We start from the raw sequence: 22802 nt of genomic DNA on the forward strand, positions 1-22802 counted from the left end.
CCAATTACATCAGAGAAATAGTAGGTTCCTCTTTAAAAAACTGTAAAGGATACAGACTTAACACAAGTAGGGGTCAGTTAGGACTCTCTCCCTAGGTAAGTCTCTTTAAAGTTAAACGACGTGGGCTCTCTGGCTGATGTGGGGACTCTCATACACAGAAATTATACTTATCACATTATTAAATTGAGTCCGCACTCCCCCCACCTTCACTCCCTCACTCCCCTTACCTTCACTCCTTACCCCTCCCTTATTAAATCCACTGCACCCCCCCCTTTTTTTTTTTTCACTCCTTCTCCTCTCCCTAACACGGCATAAGAGGATCACTACCCCGATTATTTTCACGGCACATGGATACATTTCTTCACAGTCACTCCCGGACTCCCCCGCCAGCCATGGCAGCAAAATCAAGAGAGAAAAGAAATAAAAAATATTACAGAGACGGTTACTGAGGCACAGCCAACCCCTATTAATACTTTAGTCATGAATGAAGCCTTCAATATGCAGGCACTAGTAACAAGTATTGCAGAAGCCTTAAACCCCAAATTTGATGCCCTTAGGGCAGAGATCAAACAAGAGATCACACTGCTGTCTCAAGAACCGAGGCATTTCACCAGCAGAATTAATGAAGTGGAACAAAGGGTATCTGATCTCGAGGACCTTACTATTACTCATAGCACAAGTATAGAATCCACTGCAGCTACTATATCTAAAATGTAAATAAAAATCGAAGACTTAGAAAACAGGGCCAGAAGAAACAATATTCGTATCATTGGATTACCGGAGGGAAAACAACCCGAGAATTTAAATTTATTTATCACAGATAACTTAGTTCAGCTACTCAAGATACCCCCAGTGATTCTCAAATAGTGGTAGAAAGGGCCCATAGAATAGGGAAGCCACAGGCTGATAATAGAGGCAATAATAGACCTAGGCCTGTAATAGCCAAATTGCTTAATTTCAATGATAAAGTAACTCTTCTCCAATATTTCCGAAAGAATCAGCCTATTATGTTTAATGAGAGCAAGATCCTCTTATTCCAAGATTATTCAGTAGAAACATCATCTAAGAGAAGAAATCTGGCCCCAATTTGCTCCAAATTTATTCAGCAGGGCTATCAGGCCCTAATCAATTACCCGTCTAAACTTAAGGTTTTTGTCAAAGGTGAAGTCTACCTGTTTGAAAATGCACAAGATGCAGAAAAATTACTGAGCCAACTAAATTCTAGTGAGTAAAGTAAGCAGTCACTTGGGATCTTATACTCCTGCCTGTTATTCTTTTTTAAGTAAAAGGATGTCAGGGAAATTGACGCTGGATATTAAAGGGAATTATGTTTCTGGGGTTTGCCCTCCCTTTTTTAATTTTTTTTATTTTATTTATTTATTTATTTTTTGTTCCCCCCTCCGCACCAGCCTTAATTTTACTTACCTACTAACTAAAATAAATGGCAAATTTTAAAATAGTATTTTGGAACGGAGGAGGTATCACTACTCCTATAAAGAGGAAATCAATTATTACCCAATTAAGAAAAATGAAAACGGATATAGCTTTCCTTCAGGAAACGCATCTTAACTCAGAGGAGGTATTAAAATTAAAAACATCATGGGTCAAGGAGGTAATTGCCTCATCAGGACAGGGGAGGAAGAGAGGGGTAGCCATTTTAGTGGGAAAAAGGATCAACGCAGTAATACTGCACGCTGGGGTGGATCCGGAGGGGAGATCAGTGATTCTAAAAATAAAAATTAATAATCGTATATTTACGATATGTAATGTCTATGCGCCTAATACCCTTGATCCAGACTTTTGGAACCAATTGCAGACTGGGATACTCTCTATATTGGAAGGTAACCTTATTCTCGCAGGAGACTTCAATATGGCTCCACAGTGTCCACTGGACAGGCTGAGACAAAATACAAAACAAAAAAAGCATAAAAAAGATAACTTGGAAACTAAACTTCTTACCAGGCTTATGAAAAATCTGGGCATTAAGGATATATGGAGGATGCAGAATCCTGATGTTAGAGAATACACCTGCCTATCCAAAGCTCACAAAACGCTATCAAGAATAGACTTGTTTTTGATAGACGAAAGATTGTGTACACTCGAGATTAAAGCATATATACTTCCTATATGTTTATCCGATCATGGGCCGATTACTCTAGATCTCCATGACAAGCAGCACAAGTCTAAACTGAATCGGTTCTTTTTCCCCACTCACCTAGCATCAGACATGAAATTTAAGAATTGGTTGAGAGCCAAGTTCAACGACTATGATTTCTGTAACGCAGAGTATAGAGACCGTCCTGCCATATTTTGGGAGGCAGCAAAGGCGGTAATAAGAGGTGAAATTATAGCCTATATGGCTATACTAAATAAAAAAATGAAACAAAGAGAAAAGGAACTAACTAATGCAATAATAAACGCATATAACAGATTCCTCCTCGACCAAAATTCAGCCAATTGGGCTAAGTATAATAGAGCGAAAAGCAATAAAGATGATTTTTTGCTATATAAAAAAACCCAGAACAAATTAAAATTGCACTCTAAACTATATAAATATGGCAATAAATCCGGGAAACTGCTAGCTAAATTGGTCAAAAGTGAGAAAAAAAAACCTCGCTAATTGAAAAATTAGTTTTAGGGAAGAAGGAAGTAATTAAAAGGAAATAGCGGAAGAACTGGAAAAATACTACCAAGAAATATATTCTCCCAGACCATCTGACCTAGCCCAAGCGGAGGACTTCTGGAGCAAAATATCAGTTCCCAAGATATCTTCTGATATAGCTGAATCTCTTAATGCTCAAATTACAGTGGAAGAAATTAAAAAATCTATCTCTGATCTCGCCCTGAATAAAACCTCTGGGCCAGATGGGCTACCTAATGAACTATATAAAATTTTATCTTCAGAAATATCAGTTTATCTTGGTAACTTATATAACTCTATCTATATAAATGGAGGAGAGGTGATAAAATCTTTTTCATCCTCCTATACAACTCTAATACTCAAGAGTGGGAAGGACCCAACCCTAAGGGAGTCATGCAGGCCAATCGCATTATTAAACTCTGATTATAAGATCTTCACATCAATACTTGCCCAAAGGTTACAGATTATATTAGGCGATATTATTCATAGAGATCAAGCCGGGTTCTTAAATGCTCGAAACTCTGCAGCTAAGATTAGAGAGGTCTTGGTAACATCAGAATACTTATTCTATGAGGGAGAGGAAGGGAGGAGGGGGGGAAGGCCCCTACCAGATCTAGCGGTTATTTCAGTCGACGCCGAGAAGGCCTTTGACTCTGTTCAATATGATCATCTTTTTGTCTCTTTAGAAAAGTTCGGGCTCATAGGAAGTTTTCTTGATTTTATTAAAAATCTATATAATCAGCCTCATACAAAGCTTATTGTAAATAATTTACTTTCTTCCCAAATTGTACTAGGCAGGGGAACTCGTCAGGGCTGCCCCCTCTCCCCCCTTCTCTTTAACCTTTGTATTGAATCCCTGGCAATCGCAATCAGGCAACATCTCGAAGGTATTAAAATAGGGAATTACGATCTACAAGGATACAATGAGTGCTTGGCAACTAGCCCTCAGACACGTCGGTCGCTGCTATGTGGCACCTAGAATGATCCCATTGCGAAACAATCCTGACTTCCCCCTGGAAACAGACTCCTCTCCCTTTGTCCTATGGAACACCAAGGGGCTATGCTGTGTGGGGGATGCTCTGGACCTTCCTAGAAAATGCATTAAATCTTTCACTGACCTCCAGGCCCAATTTGGGCTTCCACGGACCCACTTCTATGCCTATCTGCAATTGAGGCATTATATTGACCAACTGATGAGAGGAGACCCACAATTCTGGGAACCACATGCATTTGCCATGACAGTATCCTCATTTAAACTGGGCAACTTTACCATCTCGGGAATATATAGAACGCTCTTAAGTCACATTGAATCTGAAAACTTAACCCTATTAGTGGATAAGTGGACCAGAAGTGTGGAGAGGGACGACCTTGCAGAGCTAATCCAGCAGAGCGTGGTGAGCGCTCGAAGAGCGACTTTGTCCATGTCCCTAAGAGAATCGCAGATTAGAATGCTACACAGGGATTACATTACTCCCAGAAGGTTAGCTAAGTGGAGAGCTGAAATGAGGAATGAATGCAGCAAGTGCAAATTGAGTGATCCGGATTTCCTCCACTTTTTTCACACCTGCCCAAAAGTTAAACAGTTTTGGGGTAAGATTGCCTTCTGGCTTTCGAGGGTCATTAAGCTAGGGGCCCAACTTGAGGTGGAACAGATATGCTTCCTGGAGTGGCGTGACCACCATCTCAAAGATACCCCCTTACTGGACACTATCATTTTGGTTGCTAGGAAGGTCATTTTGGGAGTCTGGATGGAGGACTCTGCTCCTAGCTTTAGCTCATTCAAACATCATTTACATAAGCAGCTGCTCATTGAGCAACTAGACACCAAGATGGACACTAATAGGAGACTCAAACATTTCATAAACAAATGAAGACGGTACATTGTATCACTGAGCCTTGACTCCCAGAGACAAATTTTAATCCCTTTTGCACATACCGAGTACATGCTGACAGCATCCTTGAGGGGAGAGTGGGGATTCTTGTATCAATCACATAGCGGCGAGGGGAGGGGGAGAGATAACATTGCCATATAAACACTAACAAGCGGTTCCTGAAGCCGGCTCCCTACAACCCTTCCCCTCTTCTTCTCCCTCTTTCCCCCCCCCCCCCCTTTTTTTTTTTTTTTTTTTTTTTTTTTTCTCATACCATAGAGCATACAAAAAAAACTACCACAAACCACTCCGAAGTCCCAGCCTATACTTGGTTGAACAGTTCATAACGGTTAAAAATATATTGTTTGATGTTACAGTAATATAGAAAAATGTACCCTATCCAGGGGTGGAGAAAAAGGAGGACAGGGAAGGATGGATCTAGCTCTTGACTCAGAGTGTTATTGTACTGTCTGCTATTATTTATCATGTACTTGCTGATTTCTATAGCTGTCATTTTTTTTTTCTTTCTTACTGTATCTAAGAAATTGCAAGGTGTATGTACACACTCAATTGTATCCTTCCTGTTGTTCTCAATAAAAATAGTATTTTAAAAAAAAAAAAAATAGGGAATTACGAGATAAAGCTAGCTTTATATGCAGACAATATTCTTATATATTCAAATGGCAAAACCAATCTTCCTAAATTATTACAAATTATTGGCCAATTTGGCTCCTTTTCGGGTTACAAAGTGAATACCACGAAGTCAGAACTATTTTGGCTTAGGAAAAACATTTCCTCTCCTAGCAACACTCCCTTCCGATTAGTTAAAGATTTGTTTAAATATTTGGTTATCAATATTCCAAGAGACCCTAAAGATTTATATAAACTCAACATCTCACCAGTTATATTAACATTTAGAGAAAAGCTTAGAAACTGGGAGAGTCTGCCACTCTATATCTGGACGGATAGCACTATTCAAGATGGTCCTTCTCCCTAAATTGCTTTATGTTCTACAGAACACAGCAATAATGGTCCTAGAGAAAGACATATGATTAATAAACAGTCTGCTCAGGAAGTTTATTTGGCAAAAAAACAGACCTAGGATTGCATTGAATAAATTAACATCTTCAAAAATATATGGGGGCTTTGCACTGCCAGATTTAAGGCTGTACAACCTGGCTTTTCTGGCACGAATTGCAGCCGACTGGATTTTCTCTAAGGATTATGTATTGAACAATAAACTTGAAGAGAAAATCTGTTATCCATATCTACCTACAGCTCTATTACACTGTGAACCCAAAGAGTGGCCAACTAATATTAGAGTACTTAAAATGTTCCTTAATCCTCTGAAGGCCTGGAGGAGAATAGGGAAGATCCTGGATATAAACTGTCAGGTATCACAATATTTACCCCTAATAGGTAATCCTAAATTTCAGGCAGGTCTGGACTCACCTGTAATTAAAAACTGGGATACCTTAGGATTGGATAGACTTATATATTTTGTGGATCAAGAAAGAAAAAACATTTGATGAACTTAAAAATAGCTTTAATCTCTCTAATAAGGAGGTTTTTGCGTATCTACAAACAAGGCACTATATTACAGATATGATGCGGACAGTAAAGTGGCGGTGGGATTTAGGCAGTCTAGAGGGGTGGCTTATTTTTGTAAAGAATGGGTTGTTGTCAATCACCCCATGTTACCATTTATTGGGGGATGACAAAGGGAAATATCTTCTTGAAAAATTAGCTCAGGACTGAAATCTAGTCTTGGCGCAAGACCACATTGATAGCCAACTTATAAAAACCTCCATTTGTAGAGTATCTCAAGCTACAATCTCAGCCACATGGAGGGAGGCTCATTTAAAACTTATTCATAGATATTACTATACCCCTGAAAAAGCAACTAAGCTTAAGAATCCAAATTTTGATAAATGTCCTAAATGCTCTTTGAAGGCTGCAAATTTGAGACACATGATCTGGGACTGTCCATTGATTAAACAGTCCTGGCTCAAAATGGAATTCTGGGCAAAGATGTCACTTAAAATCTCTCCTCTGGACCTTTCATTAACCCAGGTTATATTTTGTTTAAATAACCAAGAAGAACACCTGCCTAATGGAAAATTAATCATCTCAATTATTCTAGCAGTTAGATACTTAATCTTTAAGAAGTGGAAGTCAAGAAATTTACCAACAGTTTCAGAGATTAAGAATTTTCTTAAACAATGTATCCTAGAGCAGCGAGATACCAATTTCTTTCATGTAATTAGCAAGAGTCCATGAGCTAGTGACGTATGGGATATACATTCCTACCAGGAGGGGCAAAGTTTCCCAAACCTTAAAATGCCTATAAATACACCCCTCACCACACCCACAATTCAGTTTTACAAACTTTGCCTCCGATGGAGGTGGTGAAGTAAGTTTGTGCTAGATTCTACGTTGATATGCGCTCCGCAGCAAGTTGGAGCCCGGTTTTCCTCTCAGCGTGCAGTGAATGTCAGAGGGATGTGAGGAGAGTATTGCCTATTTGAATGCAGTGATCTCCTTCTAAGGGGTCTATTTCATAGGTTCTCTGTTATCGGTCGTAGAGATTCATCTCTTACCTCCCTTTTCAGATCGACGATATACTCTTATATATACCATTACCTCTGCTGATTCTCGTTTCAGTACTGGTTTGGCTATCTGCTATATGTAGATGAGTGTCCTGGGGTAAGTAAGTCTTATTTTCTGTGACACTCCTAGCTATGGTTGGGCACTTTGTTTATAAAGTTCTAAATATATGTATTCAAACATTTATTTGCCTTGACTCAGAATGTTCAACTTTCCTTATTTTTCAGACAGTCAGTTTCATATTTGGGATAATGCATTTTAAATTAACATTTTTTACCTTAAAATTTGACTTTTTCCCTGTGGGCTGTTAGGCTCGCGGGGGCTGAAAATGCTTCATTTTATTGCGTCATTCTTGGCGCGGACTTTTTTGGCGCAAAAATTCTATTTCCGTTTCCGGCGTCATACGTGTCGCCGGAAGTTGCGTCATTCTTTGACGTTATTTTGCGCCAAAAATGTCGGCGTTCCGGATGTGGCGTCATTTTTGGCGCCAAAAAGCATTTAGGCGCCAAATAATGTGGGCGTCTTATTTGGCGCGAAAAAATATGGGCGTCACTTTTGTCTCCACATTATTTAAGTCTCATTTTTTATTGCTTCTGGTTGCTAGAAGCTTGTTCTTTGGCATTTTTTCCCATTCCTGAAACTGTCATTTAAGGAATTTGATCAATTTTGCTTTATATGTTGTTTTTTTCTTTTACATATTGCAAGATGTTCCACGTTGCAACTGAGTCAGAAGTTACTTCAGGAAAATCACTGCACAGTGCTGGAGCTACCAAGCTAAGTGTATCTGCTATAAACTTTTGGTATCTGTTTCTCCAGCTGTTATTTGTATTGCATGTCATGTCAAACTTATTAATGCAGATAAAATTTCCTTTAGTACTGTTACATTACCTGTTGCTGTTCCGTCAACATCTAATTTTCAGAGTGTTCCTGATAACATAAGAGATTTTATTTTTTAAATCCATTAAGAAGGCTATGTCTGTTATTTCTCCTTCTAGTATACATAAGTCTTTTAAAACTTCTCTTTTTTCAGATGAATTTTTAAATGAACATCATCATTCTGATACTGATAATGGTTCTTCTGGTTCAGAGGTTTCTGTCTCAGAGGTTGATGCTGATAAATCTTTGTATTTGTTCAAGATGGAATTTATTCGTTCTTTACTTAAAGAAGTGTTATTTGCATTAGAAATAGAGGATTCTGGTCCTCTTGATTCTAAATGTAAACGTTTAAATAAGGTTTTTAAATCTCCTGTAGTTATTCCAGAAGTGTTTTATCTCCCTGATGCTATTTCTGAAGTAATTTCCAGGGAATGGAATAATTTGGGTAATTTATTTACTCCTTCTAGACGTTTAAGCAAATTATATCCTGTGCCATCTGACAGATTAGAGTTTTTTGGGACAAAAATCCCTAAGGTTATGGGGCTGTCTCTACTCCTGCTAATGTATTACTATTCCTACGGCAGATAGTACTTAATTTAAGGATCCTTTAGATAGGAAAATTGAATCCTTTCTAAGAAAAGCTTACTTATGTTCAGGTAATCTTCTTAGACCTGCTATATTTTTAGCGGATGTTGCTGCAGCTTCAACTTTTTGATTAGAAGCTTTAGCGCAACAAGTAACAGATCATAATTTTATAGCATTATTATTATTCTATAACATGCTAATAATTTTATTGGTGATACCATCTTTTGATATCATTAGAGTTGATGTCAGGTATATGTCTCTAGCTATTTTAGCTAGAGAAGCTTTATGGATTAAACTTGGAATGCTGACATGTCTTCTAAGTCATCTTTGCTTTCCCTTTCTTTCCAGGGTAAATAATCATTTTAGTTCCTTTCCTCACAAGGAACAAAAGCCTGATCCTTCATCCTCAGGAGCGGTATCAGTTTGGAAACTATTTCCAGTTTGGAATATATCCAAGCCTTATAGAAACCTATAGCCAGCTCCTAAGTACCTATGAAGGTGCGGCCCTTATTCCAGCTCAGCTGGTATGGGGCAGATTACGTTTTCTTCAAAGAAATTTGGATCAATTCCGTTCTTAATCTCTGGTTTCAGAAACATTGTTTCAGAAAGGTACAGAATTGGCTTCAAGTTAAGGCCTCCTGCTAAGAGATTATTTTCTTTCCCGTGTCCCAGTTAACACAGCAAAGGCTCAGCATTTCTGTAATGTGTTTCAGATCTAGAGTTGGCTGGAGTATTTATGCCAGTTCCAGTTCTGGAACAGGGGCTGGGGTTTTATTTTATCTCTTCATTTGTACCAAAGAAGGTCAATTCCTTCAGACCAGTTCCGGATCTGTCATTATTGAATCGTTATGTTAGGATACCAACATTCAAGATGGTTACTGTAGGACTATCCTGCCTTTTGTTTAGCAAGGGCATTATATGTCTACAATAGATTTACAGGATGTGTATCTGCATATTCCGATTCATCCAGATCACTTTTAGTGTCTGAGATTCTCTTTTTAGACAAGCATTACCAGTTTTGTGGCTCTACCGTTTGGCCTAGCCTCAGTTCCAAGAATTTTTTTCAAAGGTTCTCGGTGCCCCTTTTTTCTGTAATCAGAGAATAGGGTTTTGGTATTTCCTTATTTGGACGATATCTTGGTACTTGCTCAGTCTTCTCATTTTCGAAGAATCTCATACGAATCGACTTGTGTTGTTTCTTCAAATTCATGGTTGGAGGATCAATTTACCATTCAGTTCATTGATTCCTCAGACAAGGGTAACCTTTTTAGGTTTCTAGATAAATTCAGTGTCTATGACTCTGTCCTTGTCAGACAAGAGAAGTTTAACATTGATATCAGCTTGTCAAAACCTTCAGTCACAATCATTCCCTTTGGTAGCCTTATGCATGGAAATGTTGGGTCTTAGGACTGCCGCATCAGATGCGATCTCCTTTGCTCGTTTTCACATGCGACCTCTTCAGCTCTGTATGCTGAACCAATGGTGCAGGGATTACTCAAAGATATCTCAATTAATATCTTTAAACCGATTTTACAACACTCTCTGACATGGTGGACAGATCACCATCGTTTAGTTCAGGGGGCTTCTTTGTTCTTCCGACCTGGACTATAATCTCAACAGATGCAAGTCTTACAGGTTGGGGAGCTGTGTGGGGGTATCTGACGGCACAAGGGGTTTGGGAATCTCAGGAGGTGAGATTTCCGATCAATATTTTGGAACTCCGTGCAATTTTCAGAGCTCTTCAGTCTTGGCCTCTTCTCAAGAGAGAGTTGTTCATTTGTTTTCAGATAGACAATGTCACAACTGTGGCATACATCAATCATCAAGGAGGGACTCACAGTCCTCTGGCTATGAAAGAAGTATCTCGAATTTTGGTTTGGGCGGAATCCAGCTCCTGTCTAATCTCTGCGGTTCATATCCCAGGTATGGACAATTGGAAAGCGGATTATCTCAGTCGCCAAACGTTGCATCCGGGCGAATGGTCTCTTCACCCAGAGGTATTTCTTCAGATTGTTCAAATGTGGGAACTTCCAGAAATAGATCTGATGGCTTCTCATCTAAACAAGAAACTTCCCAGGTATCTGTCCAGATCCCGGGATCCTCAGGCGGAGGCAGTGGATGCATTATCACTTCCTTGGAAGTATCATCCTGCCTATATCTTTCCGCCTCTAGTTCTTCTTCCAAGAGTAATCTCCAAGATTCTGAAGGAATGCTCGTTTGTTTTGCTGGTAGCTCCGGCATGGCCTCAGGTTTTGGTATGCGGATCTTGTCCGGATGGCCTCTTGCCAACCGTGGACTCTTCCGTTAAGAGCAGACCTTTTGTCTCAAGGTCCTTTTTTCCATCAGGATCTGAAATCCTTAAATTTAAAGGTATGGAGATTGAACGCTTGATTCTTGGTCAAAGAGGTTTCTCTGACTCTGTGATTAATACTATGTTACAGGCTCGTAAATCTGTATCCAGAGAGATATATTATAGAGTCTGGAAGACTTATATTTCTTGGTGTCTTTCTCATCATTTTTCTTGGCATTCTTTTAGAATACCGAGAATATTACAGTTTCTTCAGGATGGTTTAGATAAGGGTTTGTCCGCAAGTTCCTTGAAAGGTCAAATCTCTGCTCTTTCTGTTCTTTTTCACAGACAGATTGCTATTCTTCCTGATATTCATTGTTTTGTACAAGCTTTGGTTCGTATAAAGCCTGTCATTAAGTCAATTTCTCCTCCTTGGAGTTTGAATTTGGTTCTGGGGGCTTTTCAAGCTCCTCCATTTGAACCTATGCATTCATTGGATATTAAATTACTTTCTTGGAAAGTGTTGTTCCTTTTGGCCATCTCTTCTGCCAGAAGAGTTTCTGAATTATCTGCTCTTTCTTGTGAGTCTCCTTTTCTGATTTTTCATCAGGATAAGGCGGTGTTGCGAACTTCTTTTGAATTTTTACCTAAGTTGTGAATTCCAACAACATTAGTAGAGACATTGTGGTTCCTTCATTATGTCTTAATCCTAAGAATTCTAAGGAGAAATCGTTGCATTCTTTGGATGTTTTTAGAGCTTTGAAATATTATGTTGAAGCTACTAAGTCTTTCCGAAAGACTTCAAGTTTATTTGTTATCTTTTCCGGTTTTAGAAAGGCCAGAAAACTTCTGCCATTTCTTTGGCATCTTGGTTGAAATCTTTAATTCATCTTGCCTATGTTGAGTCGGGTAAGACTCCGCCTCATAGGATTACAGCTCATTCTACTAGGTCAGTTTCTACTTCCTGGGCGTTTAGGAATGAAGCTTCGGTTGATCAGATTTGCAAAGCGGCAACTTGGTCCTCTTTGCATACTTTTACCAAATTCTACCATTTTGTTGTATTTTCTTCTTCTGAAGCAGTTTTTGGTAGAAAAGTACTTCAGGCAGCGTTTTCAGTTTGAATCTTCTGCTTATGTTTTTTCATTAAACTTTATTTTGGGTGTGGATTATTTTCAGCAGGAATTGGCTGTCTTTATTTTATCCCTCCCTCTCTAGTGACTCTTGTGTGGAAAGATCCACATCTTGGGTAGTCATTATCCCATACGTCACTAGCTCATGGACTCTTGCTAATTACATGAAAGAAAACATAATTTATGTAAGAACTTACCTGATAAATTCATTTCTTTCATATTAGCAAGAGTCCATGAGGCCCGCCCTTTTTTTGTGGTGGTTATGATTTTTTTGTATAAAGCACAATTATTCCAATTCCTTATTTTATATGCTTTCGCACTTTTTTCTTATCACCCCACTTCTTGGCTATTCGTTAAACTGAATTGTGGGTGTGGTGAGGGGTGTATTTATAGGCATTTTAAGGTTTGGGAAACTTTGCCCCTCCTGGTAGGAATGTATATCCCATACGTCACTAGCTCATGGACTCTTGCTAATATGAAAGAAATGAATTTATCAGGTAAGTTCTTACATAAATTATGTTATTGATGAGGAATCAGATATTAAGTCTTTCTTTAAAAAATGGGCACCATTTATCAAATCACTCACAAGGCCAGAAATTGATCAAATAATATTTCCCTTTCAAAATTCAGAATTGGTACTCTTAGGAATATGGTAAGCGAGATGTAATGTATCTTCCTCCGGTGTGGGGGGGGGGCTTCCCTCTTCTTTTTTTTTTTTTTTTTTTTTTTTTTTTTTTTTTTTGTAGTTGGCTGTTTTTGATTGTGTGTATATATATATATATATATATATATATATATATATACTGTAAGGGGAAGGAACGCTGTTGGTTCATTCCCAGGTCGTGTCTTGCTGCTTTTGACCTTGTACAGAAAAGTTGGGGAAGGGGGGGGATAAAAGAGAAAAAGTATATTCAACAGAAAAATTATAAGACTAAGGAATGACAGAATGGAATCTAATTAAATTAACATAGGCAGAAAGAGTCTATAAAATATTAGGGGCTTTCTTTCTTTTCTTTTGTTTTGTTTTTATTGATGTTAAGCCTCTAGATTTTCTTTCTCTTGAAATCATATGAAAAATGTATAATCTGTTGAATATAATAAAAATGATTAAAAAAAAAAAATGACATTCCCTATTTAAATCATGAGTTTTTTTGGACTTGACTGTCCCTTTAAAATACATCATTCTATCTATCATTTGTTTACCATAAATCAAGATAATTACAGATGACCTATATCGAAGTGCATGAAAACATGTGAAAATATTAAAGGGCGATAAGTTTTAAGACTATCGACCATACACTACTGTGCGTTTAACCCCTTTGCAAGAGTTAAACACACAGTAGAAATGCTGCTCGGGACTCAAGGAGCACTGCTGGTTCAGAGCGGAAACCAACGCTGATCCAATCAGCAGTGCTAGTCGCACGACTCAGATGTGCCACTAGTGCTGCTGATTGCAATAACACTTACTCTGAATTTCAAATAAGCAGTAGAGTTTTTCTGACACGTTTTCCCCATTTGCTGGTACCAGGATCATGACAACCATCAGCCAATCACAGACATTTATATACACTCAGTAGTAGCTGGTGTGTAAATAAAAAGACTGGGCAAAATGTGATACTGGAAGAAAATTGGAAAGGCTCTTAAAACTGCATGCTCTGTCTGAATCATGACAGTTTAATTTTGGCTTTAGTGTTCCTTAAATAAAAGTTTTTTGTTTTTTTAAAATGGAATTAGTTAGACCTTTAAAGGGACACAATTTAATAAAAGGATTGCTCCCCTTTACCTGGTGCTCTCTAGCCAATCAGATGTGCATAGGGTGATGCATCCTCAAGTCATAAAGACAGTGAATACAGTAAAATCAAGTATTACAAAATACTTTAGTAAAGGTGTTTAAAATATATTTCCTGAAAAATGTATTTAGACAGCAAAATAAGATTCTTTTTTTCTATAGATCACCATAAAGGCTAATAAATGCATGTGCATTGCTATTTCCAGATACACCCCATTTGCAAATGGCCCTGAGGACACCCCTGATGAGATTCTAGCTCGGATTGGTGGTGGAACGTTTACGCTTAGAGGGGGAAATTGGAACACAGTTTCTGATGCTGCAAAGGTAAAAAGAAATTGTTTTTACACAGTTACTATGCTATTGGTCCCCAGAATATTGGAATGTGTAATTCTATTATGTATACCCTAATAATGTACAATTAATGCATATAGAAGCAATTGGATAATCATATAACACTGAATAAAATGTTCCTGAACACTTTTTCATGGGTTTTTAAAGTACAATTAGGATAAGATAAGATAATACAAGAGTTAAATTATAAATAAAAATGCAGTTTATTAACAATATTGTACTGATAAAAATGATAGGAACATACAATCATCAGTCAGAACATTGCCACACGTGTGATTTATACAAGTAGCATATAACTATCATTTCTCCAACATAGGTGTGTCCGGTCCACGGCGTCATCCTTACTTGTGGGATATTCTCTTCCCCAACAGGAAATGGCAAAGAGCCCAGCAAAGCTGGTCATATGATCCCTCCTAGGCTCCGCCTACCCCAGTCATTCTCTTTGCCGTTGCACAGGCAACATCTCCACGGAGATGGCTAAGAGTTTTTTGGTGTTTAAATGTAGTTTTTATTCTTCAATCAAGTGTTTGTTATTTTAAAATAGTGCTGGTATGTACTATTTACTCTGAAACAGAAAAGAGATGAAGATTTCTGTTTGTAAGAGGAAGATGATTTTAGCAAACGTTACTAAAATCGATTGCTGTTTCCACACAGGACTGTTGAGATGAAGTAACTTCAGTTGGGGGAAGCAGTTGGCAGACTTTTCTGCCTGAGGTATGACTGGCCACATTTCTAACACGACTTGGTAATGCTGGAAGGCTGTCATTTTCCCTATGGGGACCGGTAAGCCATTTTCTTAGATTAAGTAAAAGAATAAAGGCTTTATAAGGGCTTAAAAAACTGGTAGACATTTTTCTGGGCTAAAACGATTACTTTGCTAAGCATATTTGACAGATTATAGCTCTTTATAGTTATTATAATCTTGGGGATTGTTGTTAAAAAACGGCAGGCACTGTATGGACACCTTTTTCAGATGGGGGCCTTCTCTAGTCATAGGCAGAGCCTCATTTTCGCGCCACTAATGCGCAGTTGTTTTTGGAAGGCAAGGCATGCAGATGCATGTGTGAGGAGCTAAGATCCACTGAAAAAGCTTATAGAAGGCGTCATTTGGTATCGTATTCCCCTCTGGGCTTGGTTGGGTCTCAGCAAAGCAGATTCCTGGGACTGTATAGGGGTTAAATGTAAAAACGGCTCCGGTTCCGTTATTTTAAGGGTTAAAGCTTTCAAATTTGGTGTGCAATACTTTTAAGGCTTTAAGACACTGTGGTGAAATTTTGGTGAATTTTGAACAATTGCTTCATACTTTTTCGCATATTCAGTAATAAAGTGTGTTCTGTTTAAAATTTAAAGTGACAGTAACGGTTTTATTTTAAAACGTTTTTTGTGCTTTGTTGACAAGTTTAAGCCTGTTTAACATGTCTGAACCATCAGATAAACGATGTTCTATATGTATGAAAGCCAATGTGTCTCCCCATTTTAATATATGTGATAATTGTGATATGGTGTCCAAACAAAGTAGGGACAATGATGCCACAGATAATAATAGTGCCCAAGATGATTCTTCAGATGAGGGGAGTAAGCATGGTACTGCATCACCCCCTTCTGTGTCTACACCAGTTTTGCCCACACAAGATGCCCCTCGTACATCTAGTGCGCCAATACTTATTACTATGCAACAATTAACGGCTGTTATGGATAATTCTATTGCAAATATTTTATCTAAAATGCCTACTTATCAAAGAAAGCGCGATTGCTCTGTTTTAAACACTGAAGAGCAAGAGGACGCTGATGATAACGTTTCTGACATACCCTCTCACCAATCTGAAGGGGCCAGGAGGGAGGTTTTGTCTGAGGGAGAAATTTCAGATTCAGGAAAAATTTCTCAACAAGCTGAACCTGATGTTGTAACATTTAAATTTAAATTAGAACATCTCCGCGCACTGCTTAAGGAGGTATTATCTACTCTGGATGATTGTGACAATTTGGTCATTCCAGAGAAATTATGTAAGATGGACAAGTTCCTAGAGGTTCCGGTGCCCCCCGATGTTTTTCCTATACCCAAGCGGGTGGCGGACATAGTAAACAAGGAATGGGAAAGGCCCGGCATACCTTTTGTTCCTCCCCCTATATTTAAGAAATTATTTCCTATAGTCGACCCCAGAAAGGACTTATGGCAGACAGTCCCTAAGGTCGAGGGGGCGGTCTCTACTCTAAACAAACGCACTACTATTCCCATAGAAGATAGTTGTGCTTTTAAAGATCCTATGGATAAAAAATTAGAGGGTTTGCTTAAAAGAATGTTTGTTCAGCAAGGTTACCTTCTTCAACCAATTTCATGCATTGTTCCTGTCACTACGGCAGCGTGTTTCTGGTTCGAAGAACTAGAAAAGTCGCTCAATAAAGAATCTTCGTATGAGGAGGTTATGGACAGAGTTCATGCACTTAAATTGGCTAACTCTTTTATTCTAGATGCCGCTTTGCAATTAGCGAGATTAGCGGCGAAAAATTCAGGGTTTGCTATCGTGGCGCGCAGAGCGCTCTGGCTAAAGTCTTGGTCAGCGGATGTGTCTTCCAAGACAAAATTGCTTAACATCCCTTTCAAGGGCAAAACACTGTTTGGTCCTGATTTGAAAGAGATTATTTCAGACATCACCGGAGGAAAGGGCCACGCCCTTCCTCAGGATAGGTCTTTTAAGGCTAGAAATAAGCCTAATTTTCGTCCCTTTCGCAGAAACGGACCAGCCTCTACTTCTACATCCTCTAAGCAAGAGGGTAATACTTCTCAACCCAAACCAGCCTGGAGACCGATGCAAGGCTGGAACAAGGGTAAGCAGGCCAAGAAGCCTGCCACTGCTACCAAAACAGCATGAAGGGCAGACTTTCTCTCTTTGCTCAGGCCTGGGCAAGAGATGTTCAGGATCCTTGGGCACTAGAAATAGTTTCTCAAGGTTATCTCCTGGAATTCAAGGAACTACCCCCAAGGGGAAGGTTCCACAGGTCTCAATTATCTTCAAACCAAATAAAAAGACAGGCATTCTTACATTGTGTAGAAGACCTGTTAAAGATGGGAGTAATTCATCCAGTTCCAATAAGAGAACAAGGGATGGGGTTTTACTCCAACCTGTTCATAGTTCCCAAAAAAGAGGGAACATTCAGACCAATTCTAGATCTCAAGATCCTAAACAAATTTCTCAGGGTTCCATCGTTCAAAATGGAAACCATTCGAACGATCCTTCCTACCATCCAGGAAGGTCAATTTATGACCACGGTGGATTTAAAGGATGCGTACCTATATATTCCTATCCACAAGGAACATCATCAGTTCCTAAGGTTCGCTTTTCTGGACAAGCATTACCAGTTTGTGGCACTTCCATTCGGATTAGCCACTGCTCCGAGAATTTTCACAAAGGTACTAGGGTCCCTTCTAGCGGTTCTAAGACCAAGGGGCATTGCAGTAGTACCGTACTTGGACGACATCCTGATTCAAGCGTCGTCTCTGTCAAAAGCAAAGGCTCATACGGACATCGTCCTAGCCTTTCTCAGATCTCACGGATGGAAAGTGAACATAGAACAAAGTTCTCTTTCCCCGTCAACAAGAGTTCCCTTCTTGGGAACAATAATAGACTCCTTAGAAATGAGGATTTTTCTGACAGAGGTCAGAAAATCAAAACTTCTAAGCTCTTGTCAAGTTCTTCATTCTGTTCTTCGTCCTTCCATAGCGCAGTGCATGGAAGTAATAGGATTGATGGTTGCAGCAATGGACATAGTTCCTTTTGCACGAATTCATCTAAGACCATTACAACTGTGCATGCTCAGACAGTGGAATGGGGATTATACAGACTTGTCTCAGACGATTCAAGTAGATCAAAGGACCAGAGATTCACTCCGTTGGTGGCTAATCCTGGACAACCTGTCACAGGGAATGAGCTTCCGCAGACCAGAGTGGGTCATTGTCACGACCGACGCCAGTCTGGTGGGCTGGGGCGCGGTCTGGGAACCCCTGAAAGCTCAGGGTCTATGGTCTCGGGAAGAATCTCTTCTCCCGATAAACATTCTGGAACTGAGAGCGATATTCAATGCTCTCAAAGCTTGGCCTCATCTAGCAAAGGCCAAATTCATAAGGTTTCAATCAGACAACATGACGACAGTTGCATATATCAACCATCAGGGGGGAACAAGGAGTTCCCTGGCGATGGAGGAAGTGACCAAGATAATTCAATGGGCGGAGGATCACTCCTGCCACTTGTCTGCAATCCACATCCCAGGAGTGGAAAATTGGGAAGCGGATTTTCTGAGTCGTCAGACATTCCATCCGGGGGAGTGGGAACTCCACCCGGAAATCTTTGCCCAAATAACTCAATTATGGGGCATTCCAGACATGGATCTGATGGCGTCTCGTCAGAACTTCAAGGTTCCTTGTTACGGGTCCAGATCCAGGGATCCCAAGGCGACTCTAGTAGATGCACTAGTAGCACCTTGGACCTTCAACCTAGCTTATGTTTTCCCACCGTTTCCTCTCATTCCCAGGCTGGTAGCCAGGATCAACCAGGAGAGTGCTTCGGTGATCTTGATAGCTCCTGCGTGGTATGCAGACCTGGTGAATATGTCATCGGCTCCACCATGGAAGCTACCTTTGAGACAGGACCTTCTTGTTCAAGGTCCATTCGAACATCCGAATCTGGTTTCTCTCCAACTGACTGCTTGGAGATTGAACGCTTGATTTTATCAAAGCGTGGGTTTTCAGATTCTGTAATAGATACTCTGATTCAGGCTAGAAAGCCTGTAACTAGAAAAATTTACCATAAGATATGGAAAAAATATATCTGTTGGTGTGAATCTAAAGGATTCCCATGGAACAAGATAAAAATTCCTAGGATTTTATCCTTTCTACAAGAGGGTTTGGAGAAGGGATTATCTGCAAGTTCCCTGAAGGGACAGATTTCTGCGTTATCTGTTTTACTTCACAAAAGGCTGGCAGCTGTGCCAGACGTTCAAGCATTTGTTCAGGCTCTGGTTAGAATCAAGCCTGTTTACAGACCTTTGACTCCTCCCTGGAGTCTTAATCTAGTTCTTTCAGTTCTTCAAGGGGTTCCGTTTGAACCCTTACATTCCGTAGATATTAAGTTATTATCTTGGAAAGTTTTGTTTTTGGTTGCAATTTCTTCTGCTAGAAGAGTTTCTGAGTTATCTGCTCTGCAGTGTTCTCCGCCCTATCTGGTGTTCCATGCAGATAAGGTGGTTTTGCGTACTAAGCCTGGTTTTCTTCCGAAAGTTGTTTCCAACAAGAATATTAACCAGGAGATAGTTGTACCTTCTTTGTGCCCGAATCCAGTTTCAAAGAAGGAACGTTTGTTACACAATTTGGACGTAGTCCGTGCTCTAAAGTTCTATTTAGAGGCCACTAAAGATTTCAGACAAACTTCTTCTTTGTTTGTTGTTTATTCTGGTAAAAGGAGAGGTCAAAAAGCAACTTCTACCTCTCTTTCTTTTTGGCTTAAAAGCATTATCCGTTTGGCTTATGAGACTGCCGGACGGCAGCCTCCTGAAAGAATCACAGCTCACTCCACTAGGGCTGTGGCTTCCACATGGGCCTTCAAGAACGAGGCTTCTGTTGACCAGATATGTAAGGCAGCGACTTGGTCTTCACTGCACACTTTTGCCAAATTTTACAAATTTCAGAGGCTATTTTTGGGAGAGAGGTTTTGCAAGCCGTGGTGCCTTCCATTTAGGTGACCTGATTTGCTCCCTCCCTTCATCCGTGTCCTAAAGCTTTGGTATTGGTTCCCACAAGTAAGGATGACGCCGTGGACCGGACACACCTATGTTGGAGAAAACAGAATTTATGCTTACCTGATAAATTACTTTCTCCAACGGTGTGTCCGGTCCACGGCCCGCCCTGGTTTTTTTAATCAGGTCTGATGAATTATTTTCTCTAACTACAGTCACCACGGTATCATATGGTTTCTCCTATGCATATTTCCTTCTGTACGTCGGTCGAATGACTGGGGTAGGCGGAGCCTAGGAGGGATCATATGACCAGCTTTGCTGGGCTCTTTGCCATTTCCTGTTGGGGAAGAGAATATCCCACAAGTAAGGATGACGCCGTGGACCGGACACACCGTTGGAGAAAGTAATTTATCAGGTAAGCATAAATTCTGTTTTTGATTTAATTGGATTAGGCAAACATAATCTACAGAGTAAATAAACTGATTTGAGTATTTATGCATAACACTGAAATAAAGTATGTTTAGACATTAACCCTTAGAAGAGTGGAAGCGTTGCTTTTACGATATGTGCAGAACATTTACAAATATGTTAGGAAAATTACTGCAGTGTGGATCAATAAGAATAATTTGTTATATTTGCATAACTTGTATACAATTTAGCTATCAATAAAAATGTATTGTTCTGGTGATAAAAATAGTGTTGCATCAGTTTCTGGGGCCCATAGAAACATATGTCCAGTTGTAGAATATTATTATAAATCTTTTCTTTCATGTAATTAGCAAGAGTCCATGAGCTAGTGACGTATGGGATATACATTCCTACTAGGAGGGGCAAAGTTTCCCAAACCTCAAATGCCTATAAATACACCCCTCACCACACCCACAAATCAGTTTTACAAACTTTGGTGAAGTAAGTTTGTGCTAGATTCTACGTTGATATGCGCTCCGCAGCAGGTTGGAGCCCGGTTTTCCTCTCAGCGTGCAGTGAATGTCAGAGGGATGTGAGGAGAGTATTGCCTATTTGAATTCAATGATCTCCTTCTACGGGGTCTATTTCATAGGTTCTCTGTTATCGGTCGTAGAGATTCATCTCTTACCTCCCTTTTCAGATCGACTATATACTCTTATATATACCATTACCTCTACTGATTCTCGTTTCAGTACTGGTTTGGCTTTCTACAGCTTGTAGATGAGTGTCCTGGGGTAAGTAAGTCTTATTTTCTGTGACTCTCTAAGCTATGGTTGGGCACTTTTTATATAAAGTTCTAAATATATGTGTTCAAACATTTATTTGCCTTGTCTCAGGATGTTCAACGTTCCTTATTTCAGACAGTCAGTTTCATATTTGGGATAATGCATATGAATTAATTTTTTTCTTAACTTAAAATTTGACTTTTTCCCTGTGGGCTATTAGGCTCGCGGGGGCTGAAAATGCTTTATTTTATTGCGTCATTCTTGGCGCAGATTTTTTTGGCGCAAAATTTTTTTTCTGTTTCCGGCGTCATACGTGTTGCCGGAAGTTGCGTCATTTTTTTGACGTTTTTTTGCGCCAAAAGTGTCGGCGTTCCGGATGTGGCGTAATTTTTGGCGCCAAATAATGTGGGTGTCTTTTTTGGCGCTAAAAAATATGGGCGTCACTATTGTCTCCACATTATTTAAGTCTCATTAATTATTGCTTCTGGTTGCTAGAAGCTTGTTCACTAGCATTTTTTCCCATTCCTGAAACTGTCATTTAAGGAATTTGATCAATTTTGCTTTATATGTTGTTTTTTTCTATTACATATTGCAAGATGTCTACGATTGACCCTGAGTCAGAAGCCACTTCTGGAAAAATGCTTAACTGAGTTTCAGTTCTACCAAAGCTAAGTTCATTTATTTTAAATGTTATAAATGTTTATCTTTAGCTATGGTTTGTAATAAGTTATTATGATATACTTTTACATGCAGATTCCATTAGTATTTATGCTTTATACATTTCCATTCTTAAGTACAAGAAATGTTTAGAAGATTTATAAGAAATATTTTTTTCTGATTAAGGCTTTGTCTGACTTCGTGCCTTCTAATACAATTTTTAGGTCTTTTTCACTTCTTTTTTAATTATTGAAGTTTCAAATGACCAACAACATACTGATTTATCCTTCTCTGATGATGTTTTTTTCTCTTTCAGAAATTCTCTTCATCAGATATTGACACTAACAAATCTACTTTTTTATAAATTTTTTATTAAAGTACATTTGTTCTTTGTTGAAGAGGTGTTGATTATTTTGGATATTAAGGTAATTAGTTCTTTAAGACTAGCTGACACTATTTCTGCCTTTTTATTCTTCTGTGATTTCAGAGGTTTTCTTTCCAATTCCCCATACTAGGGAATGGTATAGGCTGAGAATTCGCTTTTATTCCTTCTTCAAAGGTTTTAAACTATATTCTTTGCCAGCAGTTAAATTCAATTTGGAGGGTTCTCCAATTTATTGGGGCTATCTCTACTCCTACTAATTATGCTATTGTTTCTATAGCAAAATAATATTTATTTTCCTTTATATAGTTGTATCTTAATTATGGAAAATTATTTAGTTTCAGGTACTTTTCTTGGTCCTGTGATATTGCAATTGCTTCATTTTTTCTGTTTACTTTAAGATCAAGTATCAGATTATGATTTATTTTAGCATTGTTAAAGGGACAACATTTACTAGACTAGGTGCTGTTGCATTTGTCTTGTTGTTTTGCATTTTGCAAGTCCTCTGTTCTAAGATAATCAATTATTTGTTTTATAATTGGATTCAATTCTTAACTGTTACTATGGGCTTCAAGATTGAGTTCTAAGACTAAAACTTTAAGCTTATACTAGTTTGGTTGTTCTTATTAAGGAACAAATTCCTGAGTTCTTTCCCAAGTAACATGTTTATAATTGGGGTTCGAAATCAGCTCCCTAATATTGC

The 22802-nt window shown here is 39.0% G+C and overlaps 1 protein-coding gene across 3 annotated transcripts in view; it reads left to right on the forward strand.

Annotated features, from left to right (window-relative positions):
* RPS6KA1 (ribosomal protein S6 kinase A1) overlaps positions 1 to 22802 on the forward strand; it is a 562802-nt gene that overhangs the window by 534432 nt on the left and 5568 nt on the right. For all 3 annotated transcript variants that reach the window (XM_053706981.1, XM_053706983.1, XM_053706982.1), the window contains one exon: positions 13996 to 14113. In XM_053706981.1, coding sequence (XP_053562956.1) covers positions 13996 to 14113 — 118 coding nt within the window. The remainder of the gene's footprint in view (positions 1 to 13995; positions 14114 to 22802) is intronic.

The sequence above is a fragment of the Bombina bombina genome, chromosome 3 (genome assembly GCF_027579735.1).
Source record: "Bombina bombina isolate aBomBom1 chromosome 3, aBomBom1.pri, whole genome shotgun sequence".
NCBI classification, from domain to species: Eukaryota; Metazoa; Chordata; class Amphibia; order Anura; family Bombinatoridae; genus Bombina; species Bombina bombina.